The sequence below is a fragment of the Vombatus ursinus genome, unplaced genomic scaffold (assembly GCF_900497805.2).
Source record: "Vombatus ursinus unplaced genomic scaffold, bare-nosed wombat genome assembly UNPS02013756.1, whole genome shotgun sequence".
Lineage (NCBI taxonomy): Eukaryota > Metazoa > Chordata > Mammalia > Diprotodontia > Vombatidae > Vombatus > Vombatus ursinus.
Window position 1 is genome coordinate 1 of NW_020953534.1, and position 9,698 is coordinate 9,698.

The 9,698-nt window shown below is 38.1% G+C and overlaps 1 protein-coding gene across 1 annotated transcript; it reads left to right on the forward strand.

The window, feature by feature from the left end:
• The first annotated feature begins 241 nt into the window (after positions 1-241).
• LOC114040606 (tyrosyl-DNA phosphodiesterase 2-like) lies at positions 242-8,306 on the forward strand. The gene is made up of 4 exons (XM_027858714.1): positions 242-596; positions 1,613-1,704; positions 2,820-2,938; positions 7,083-8,306. Exons 1-4 carry the CDS (start codon positions 328-330, stop codon positions 7,287-7,289), a joined length of 687 nt encoding a protein of 228 aa, XP_027714515.1. The 5' UTR covers positions 242-327; the 3' UTR covers positions 7,290-8,306.
• Positions 8,307-9,698: the final 1,392 nt, after the last annotated feature.

Here is a 9,698-nt window from a genome sequence, read left to right on the forward strand (position 1 = left end):
GTTTAAACATGCCGTTGAAGGATGTTCAGATAGCATTCTACCTAGCATAAATAGTCAAATATGTAGAGAAGGGGTTCATGGAGCCTTGAGGGGTCTTGTGTACGTGGATGGGGGGAAAAAATCAGATCTATTTTTACTTTTAATTGAAATTTAGCATTTCTTCAGTTTTGAATTTTTAAAATAAATAAAGTTCCACAGGCTTCACTAAACTGTCAAAGGTCAAGAACCACAGATTTAGAGAATGTAGTTTAAATGACTTAATTTTTCTTCAGTCATCTGAGTATATTGTATGTCTTCAAGACAGATGCATTAAGTCTGTACTTTGCTATGTTCCTCTGCAAAATGAAGGCAATAAAAACTTTCAAAATAATTCTTAAATTATACATCATTTATAAAATTATTTTTCTTTATGTTGTTGCTAGTGTTGACCTGACAAATGAACCAACAATTAATGTCACCAATACTGGTGTCAATATAGAGAATCATGTCCAGAAAGAAGATGACAGTACATTTTCTTTAATTACATGGAATATTGATGGATTGGATATACACAGTTTGCAAGATCGGGCTAAAAGCGTGTGTGAATATTTGGCTTTGTAAGTATTATTATTTACTTTTAATTATAGCAGTCCTATGCATTTGCTTAACAACTTAATATTTCAAAGTATTTTCACATCTGTTTTCTCATAACAGGTAGTTAGGGCATGTATAATTATCCCCATTTTACAGATAAAAATTGAGACCTCTTACAGAGGTTAAGTACATGAATGTCTAAGGTCACAAAGTTAAGTTAGTAGAAGAGCCAGAACTGAAACTGAATTCTCAGAAGAACAGTCTTTCCACTAAAATACTTCACTTTCTGTATATATAGACCATGCTCAAATAATTAAATTCTATATTTTTAAGTACAAAGTGTAATTCTAGAAAAACCATAATGCTCATGAGAACATCTTTGCAAAGGAGTAAATGTCAAATGTTCTCATAAGTCAATATCAAAATATCATAGCTTGGGATACAAAATTTCCCGTGGAAAGAATGCTATATTCATTTAAAGAGTATTACATTTGGGCATATTTTTGAAGTTAGCATCTCTAGCTGGAATTAATATGGCAGTACCTCTTACGTTGCTTATTTGTTTATTGAATATATTATTAGGGAGTTTTAAAATCCTAACTTAATTTCAGCAAAAGTAATTGCAGGGTCATTTTTGAGAATACTAGACATGTAAAAAGGTGGAAGATTTGGAAGACAACTGTAGTTTTAAAGTTGCATTTTATTTATGTTAGATGGAAGGAAAGACCGAATTATTCTCTGCTGGTAACTTTTATTTCAAACTTTCATGTGTGGTGTTGCTATAACTTTTACCAATATTAGAAAAATTAATAACTGATGCTATAATTTCTGTCCATGAGTACCCTTCCCTTCAATAGCCAATAAATATCATGTAAATTGTTAACAAAATTGTGTTCATTTTTGGAATTCTGTTAAAGTGACAGCTTATGTTTTTCTCAGTTATAGAGTAATATGTTCTGGTCTCATTTCCTGGAGTTATGTTCTAGGGAAATGTTATATTTCTTATTAGTCTTATAACAAACTCATTTTTAAAAATTAGGTACACTCCAGATGTGGTATTTCTTCAAGAAGTGATTCCACCATACTACAACTATCTAAAGAAAAGAGCAACCAGTTACACAATTATTTCAGGTAACACCTTTCTGGTTATTTAGCTTACCTATTAAGAGAATGATTTTCAAAATATCTATCTCTTTAAAAACATCTTTCTCCCTCTTATTTGGAAAATTGTCTCTTTCCTTAGTTGAAATTTTTTTTTTAAAATGTATGAGGCAATTAGGGTTAAGTGACTTGCCCAGAGTCACGCAGCTAGTGAGTGTTATGTGTCTGAGGCCAGACTTGAACTCAGGGACTCCAGGGCTAGTGCTCTATCCACTGAGCCACCTAGCTGCCCTAAACTTTTTTTTTTTTTTTTCCAGCTAGGCAGTAGGGTTAAGTGACTTGCCCAGGGTCACACAGCTAGTAAGTGTCAGGCTGGATTTGAACTCAGGTCCTCCTGATTTCAGGGCCAGTGCTCTACCCACTGTGCCATCTAGCTACTCCTGTTGAAATATTTTAATCATTGATGTTAGCTGTGCAGTGACTGGGAAGAAAGTGAATGTTATCTGGTTCTTAGAATGGGATCATCAATGGCAAATTCTTTCTTAGGTAAATGACTTTAGTTTCTGGGGTGTCATTTTCAAATACTAACTTTAGAGACAACTTCATCTTTGAATTAAATTTATCTTTGAAAATAGATAATAGTTGCACTAACAGGCAGTGCTTTTCTTGAAAGAATCTGTGTGAGCATTTATAACTGTTCTTGGTACATTGTGTGATAAAGGACATAAGATGAAGATAGGTTGTGTTCAAAGTACTCGAAATCTGTTCTAGCCCTTAATTCTATCCTTTAGAAATGCTCAGATCAGAGGTTTCAGACACCAACACTCCCAAAGTGCAGCTGAACCAGATTAAATTGCAATTGGGAAACCTTTAACAAAATAAATTAAAATACAGTACAACATATATAACTTTTTTTAATTTAAAATTTTTATTTTCAGATCCAAATTTTCTCCCTTCTACCCACCCAACCATTAAAAAGACAAGAAATATGATACCCATTATGCATAATAACATTATATTTTAAAACTAAATTAGTATGTGGCCCTGTATGGATTAGTGGACCCCATTTCTATTTGAATTTGACACCACTGCTCTAAATGATCTATTCATGGAATGTAACTTTCTCTTTTAAAAAACATTTTAAGGTAATGAAGATGGCTATTTCACCGTAGTAATGTTGAAGAAGTCAAGAGTGAAGTTAATAAGCTATGAAATTACACCTTTTCCTACTACTCAGATGATGAGAAACCTTTTGTGTGTGCATGTAAGTGAACTTGTGAAGAAATTACCCTCATTTTTGTAATTCCATAGACCTGTGTTTTAATAAAAGTTTGCCTTTCTCTTTAAAATAGCTTCCTTTCAGTGTTCGTGAACTTTTCGAATGAACTTAGATGAATGCTATGTCAAAATAAACTTGCTTGAAGGCATATCTCTCCTGAGATAGAAGGATTTAATTTAAATCTGTGTTTGCTTCCTGAAATAATTATTACTAATTCCCTGAGTTAGTTGGTACCATGATATTAAGTGGTAAATTACCCTCAATTAACCAGCTAGTAATTGGAGAAGAAAATATCTGAGTGAGAGGGCAGTAGAGGGGGATAGATATTGGCAAGCATAGTTTTTATGGTTTTACTGAAGGCACTGGATGAAGTCAATTTGAATGGCACTTTCTTTAGGAAGTAAAGACCTCTCCTATTTGGACCTCACATAGCACCCCTCTCATTGTACACAGTGCACTGCACCTCATAGGTGCACCTGCAGTAGGATCAATGTTTGTTAAATCTGATCAGTGTTAAGATAAATTCATTGCTTGCAAGTACTTACCAGTAAGTGCTTAGGGAGATACACAAAATTTAGAAAAACCTTGGTTTCTATCCTCTTGGAGCTTACAGCCCTTTAGGGATGTGTGACCAAATATAAATGACTGTAATATATAGCAGTACATGCAAATATATAAGAAAGATGTGCTGTGTGAGTTCCGAGAGGGAAGTGCCTTTTGAGTTGGCTCCAGCCACTGACTCCCCACCCCGAGTCTTTTTTTCTCCAAGTACTGGCCCTTCTTACCAATGCAAATCCCTCTATGTGGACTCTGAATCCCGTCCCCTCCCATTTTCTTTAGCACATTGTCTCCTCTCTCATCCCTACTTTCTCGCTAATTTTCTGTCTCTCCCCATCTACTGGCTCCATCCTTGCTGCCTACCATGTGTGTGTGTGTGTATATATATAAAATATACCCATGTTTCTCCAGTTCTTAAAGTATCCTCACTTGATCCAGCTGTCCCTCTTATCTGTTGTCCTATATCTCTCCTCCTCTTCTAGGCTAAACTGTTTGAGAAATCTGTCTGTAGTAGTTGTTTCCACTGTCTTTCCATTGACTCTCTTCTAAACAGTTTGTACTATGACTTCTGACCTCATCATTCAACTGAAACTGCTGTTTCTAAAGTTATCAGTGATCTTAGTTGCCAAATCTAATGACTTTTCTCTATCTTTTTAGTCCTTCTTTGTCCTTCTTGATGGGGCATCTAGGTGGCTGAATGAATAGAGGTCTGGGCGTGAAGTCAGGAAGACCTGCATTCAAATCTGAACCTCAGACACTAGCTGTGTGACTCAGAGCAGGTCCCTTAACCCTGTTTGCCTCAGTTTCCTCATCTGTATAATGAACTGGAGAAGGAAATGACAAACCACTCCAGTATCTTTGCTGAGAAAACCACCCTTACTACTTAACAATTATCCTTCTTGACCTATTTGCTGTCTTTGATACTGTCACTCACCCTTTTCTCCTGGATGTTACTATTGTTGTTCAGTTGTTTCAGTCTTGCCTGACTCTTTGTGACCCCATTTGGAGTTTTCTTGGCAAAGATACTGGAGTGGTTTGCCATTTCCTTCTCCAGCTCATTTTACAGATGAGGAAACTGAGGATAACAGGGTTAAGTGACTTGCTCAGGGATACCCAGCTAGTCAGTATCTGAGGTCAGATTTGAACTCAGGTCTTCCAGGCTCCAGGCTTGGCACTCTATCTGCTGTGCCACCTAGCTGTCCTCTCTTTAAGTCTTCATGATATTGCTCTTTCCTGGTTCTCTTTGTTAATCTCTTTTTTTGCTGGATCTCCATCTGTAATGTGGCCACTAATTGTGGGTATCTCCCAAGGCTCTGTCCTAAGCCTTTTTCTCATTTCCCTCTATACTGTCTCACTTGGTAATTTCATTAGCTCTCATGGGTTCATCTCTGTGCCCGTGATTCTCAGATCTATATATCCAGTCTGAACTTCTCTACTGAGCTACAGTCCTACATCATCAACTGCCTTTTGGACATCTCAGATTGGAAAATCTTTAGGTATCTCAAACCTAGCAGGTCCAGAACAGAATGCAACATCTTTCTTTAAAAAAAAAATATTTCTTTCAGTTATTAAAAATTGGTTTTCTCTTCCTCCCACTCCTTCCATTGGGGGAAAAAAAGAAAAAAAATTCTTGTATAAATATATATATAGTCAAGCAAAACACATTTCACATCTCATTATATTACCAACCTTTCCCCTACGCCGTTCCCAGGTATTCTGTTACTAAGGGCACCACCATTCTCCCAGTCACCCTCGCTAACAACTTCGGTGTTATCCTTGACTCTTATACTCATCCCACATATCCAGTCTTGTCAAATCTTGTCCTTTCTACCTTCACAACATCTTCATCATATGTCCCTTTCTACTTATACAGACACCACCCTTATGGAGGCCGTCATCACCACATATGCTATTGCAGTAGTCTTCTAACTGGTCTCCCTGCCTCAAGTGCCTTCCTATCCAATCCCTCTTCTCCTCAGCTGCCAAAATGATTTTCCAGTGAACGTCTGACCATGTCACCCCTTTACTCAATAAACTTCAGTGGCTCCCTCTTACCTCCAGAATCAATGTAAAATACTCTGACATTTAAAGCCCTTCAAAATCTTGCTGCTTCCTCCTTTTCCAATCATAATACTTTTCTCCCTTCTACATATTCTCTGTTCCTGCTCCATTGGCTTACTGGCTGATCCTTGAAAATCACACGGCCTGAAATACTCTTCTTTGATGCCTCCTATTCCTAGCTTCCCTGCTTTCCTTCAAGATTTAGATAAAATCCCAATTCTTCGACTTTTACTGTTCACATTATTGTTAACTTTCTCTCTCCCCCACCCCCCATCCTGCCTTTCTTTGTAATTAACAAATGCTTATTGACTTGACTGTATGAGTACAAAATGTGGTTGTTTTGGGAGGAAGGGCTACAGGGGCAGTGTAAGAGTTCATTTTTCATGGAAAAAGATCTGAAATGTGAGGAAAGATCTGACGGTTTTAGTGGTGTCCGCACTCATTATGATTATGACATGGTAACCAAAAATATCAACATGACCTTGAGCTGCATTAAAGGAGCCATAATGCCAGAATAAGAGGGTTAATAGTTCTGTACTCTGTCTTGGTCAGATCATACCTGGAGTTTAGGTCTGGCTGCCACATTTTAGGAAGAATACTAGTATGTTTGGAGGCATGTACAGAAGAAGGCATCTAGTGTTGTGAGAGACTTGGAGGTAATGCCACATGAAAAGGAGCTGGTATTGTTGAGTGAGTCATAGAGAAGAGAAGACAAGTTGGGGATATGAGAGCTTTCTTCTTGGTCCCAGAGAACAGAATTAAGAGATTTAGGCTAAATAGAAGGGAACCTTTCTAACAATTAACTCTGTCTAAAAGTGGAATGGATGGCCTTGGGAGATTGTGGGTTCTTCCTCAATGGATTTCTCCATTTGGAGGCTAGCTGATTTCTTGTCAAAGGTATTATTAGATAGCCAATTCCTAGATTTGTAATTTTTCAAGTTTGGCTTTAAAAGATAAAGGGTTAGAATTCATTTAGCTACTTATCATTCCATTTCTTACCTCTCCTCTCCTTTTCACAGTCAGACTTCTTGAGAAAGTTGTTCACTTAGCTTTCTTACTACTCTCTCTGCTCACTCCCTCTTATCATATGACTTCTGGGGCAGCTAGGTTGTGCAGTTAATAGAGCACTGGCCCTGGAGTCAGGAGGACCTGAGTTCAGATCCGGCCTCAGACACATGATATTCACTAGCTGTGTGACCCTGGGCAAGTCACTTAACCCTGATTGCCTTGCAAAAAGCAAAGAACAAACAAACAAAAAACCAAGAACATATCATGTAACTTCTAATCCCACCCCAGCCCCATTCTGTTATAATCACTGTCCTTTTTTATACCCTATTATTTTCATGTCTCCTTACCTGTGCTGATGCTGTTCCTTATTTGTTGATAGTAATACTGATTTGACGATTTATGAACTTTTGAGTAATCCTCAGACCTTCTCTGATTAAAGTTTAGCATTGGATATTAAAATAGGCAGACTACAACTTAACTCAGGGGTACTATTCTGTTGCAGGTGACTGTATGTGGTAATGAACTTTGCCTTTTGAACTCACACTTCGAGAGCACCAGAAACCATGCTCGGGAACGGATGAATCAGCTAAAAATGGTGTTAAAGAAAATGCAAGAAGTCCCAGAGTCAGTTACAGTTATATTTGGAGGAGATACAAATTTAAGGGACCATGAAGTGAGTTACAGTGTATCATTTCAGTGTTTCATGTAGTAAACTGGTTGATTTGTTTTTCTTTTCTCTCTTATGTGGCCACAGGATTTCAGAGTAAGGAACCTTGGTGGTTTCCTAGTTCAGCCTATAACTTAAAAATAATCACCTCTGCAGCTTACTTTACAAGTGGTCATCCAGACTTGACTTGAAGAACTCCAATGAAGGGCTTCTTCCCAAGATGGCCCATTCTACTTTGAACTACTTTTCGGTTGTTAGGAAACTTTTCTTATGTGAATCAATCAGCAAGTATTTATTAAGGCTCTTCTGTGGGCCAGGGACTCTGCTAAGACTGGGGATACCCATAAAAAACAGAGGCAAGTCAGTCCTTGCCCTGAAAAAGCTTACCTTTTACTTCAGAAGACCCTTGTTGCTTCTTTGCAACAAAAAATGGATAATGTGACCCATTCTATTAAGCCCAGGTCTTTAATTGACCTGTTATATGCACAAACCATAATGTATATCATCCTAATTCTGCAATTATTTACTGAGTGTCTGCTATGTTGCAAGTACTCTTTTAGGTAGAATGGGGTATATAAGTGTAAGACGTGATCATTGACCATAAAGATCTTACAATCTTATTAGAGAAACAAAACATGAGCTAGGTAATGATCTGAGAGTTTATGATTAAGTACTAAGAGAAGTCATGCAGATAATATCTGCTGTAGGAGTTCAGAGCAGGGAACAGTCAGTGTGGACTTGAGTAGTCAAGGAAATCTTGGAATGGCAGTATATCCTAGTGGACAGAATGTTATTTGTGGTATCAGAAAGACCTGGCTACCAGTGCTTTCTCAGACGTGAGGTGTTTGACCACTGAACTTCTGGGACACTAGACTCAGTGACCACTAAGGTCCCTTCTAGCTCTGAATCCAAGGTCCTATGATTTGAGGTGGTAATACTTGATCTGGGCCTTAAAAGGATGGGTAAGAGCTGGTGAGCAGAGAATATGAGAGGGGAAGGAAGGAGACAAACATTTATTAAATGCTTACTATGTGCCAGGCATTAAATGCCCAGTACTTTACAAAAATTATGTCATTTGATCCTCACATCTTGGGAGATAGATGTTGTTATTATCATCCTCACTTTATAGTTGAGGAAACTGAGGCAGACAGGTTCTTGTGACTTGCTTACTTGCTCCAGGATCATTCAGTTAAGTGCCTGAGGCTGGATTTGAACTCATATCTTGACTTCAGGCCCAGTGCTCTATCCACTCTGCTACCTTAGCTTCCAAGGAGCTGTATAAGCCAAGAGCTGTAGGTAGTAGATATGTTTGGGAAAGAATGAAAAACCTGCCCTGCTTGAAGCCAAATTGCTGTGGTGGAAGTGAGAGAAAGTTAGAATAGGTACAGTTAAGCTGGTCATGGCCTCTAAGTCTGAGGACTCAGACCCTTGAGTTTACTGTATGTAATGAAAGTTTTATGTTCCATTGGAAATATGTTGGGAGTTCTAGCCAATAGGGCCTAAAACTGAAACTGCTATTTCTCTCAGGCTTTCCCAATATTATGGCTAATCCTTTAAGAGTTGCCTGAGAAGCATCCAAGTAGGCACTATGTAAGTGAGAAGGATGTGCAACAGGAAGGTCTGTTTTAAATATATAAACTCCCTAGACAATAGGACTCTGTCTTTTGTTTCTGGTTTTTTTTGTGCCTTTTGTGTATTCTGTGCCATGCTTGGCATAGGATGGAGACCCCATAAATTGTATAGTGTTAGACTTGGCTTTCCTTTTTACTTCCTGCTCTGTAGTTTATATCACAGTGAAATTGAACTGAAATGGAGGTATTGATTCACTTCTGCTTTGCTACAAAAGGGTGTTCTGGGTAAATTAAACCTCCCATTCTGTGCTCAGATGCGTCTCCAAATAAAACCATTTTCTTCTCCGATCCCAGTGACATTATACCTTAGTTTACATATCTAAAATTATTTAAGATCACAATTTTTCTGGGACTCCTGACAGTCCTTGGATATAATATAGCATGTAATAGTGTGATGGCATGTGTACTGGACTTAGAGTTGGGTGAGACCTGGATTCAAATTCATACCCCAGCTAGACTAGTGGTGTGGCCTTGCACAGGTCACTTGACCTCTTTAAACTTGTTTCCTTATCTATAAAATGGGGATATTAATTAGGGCTGTCCTGAGGAAAGTGAATTGTAAACAAAGTGTTCAGTCTCTGTCTAAAAGTAGGTTTTCATTAGAGCAGTCCTTTTTTTTTTTTTGGTTAGACAATGGGGTTAAGTGACATGCTCAGGGTCACACAGCTAGTAAGTGTTATGTATACGTGTCTGAAGCGGATTTAAACTCAGGTCCTACTGAATACAGGGCCTGTGCTCTATCCACTGCGCCACCTAGCTGCCCCTGAGCAGTCCTCTTTATTGATGCTCAGATGAATTGTGCTGCTTTTCCTAGTTTCCT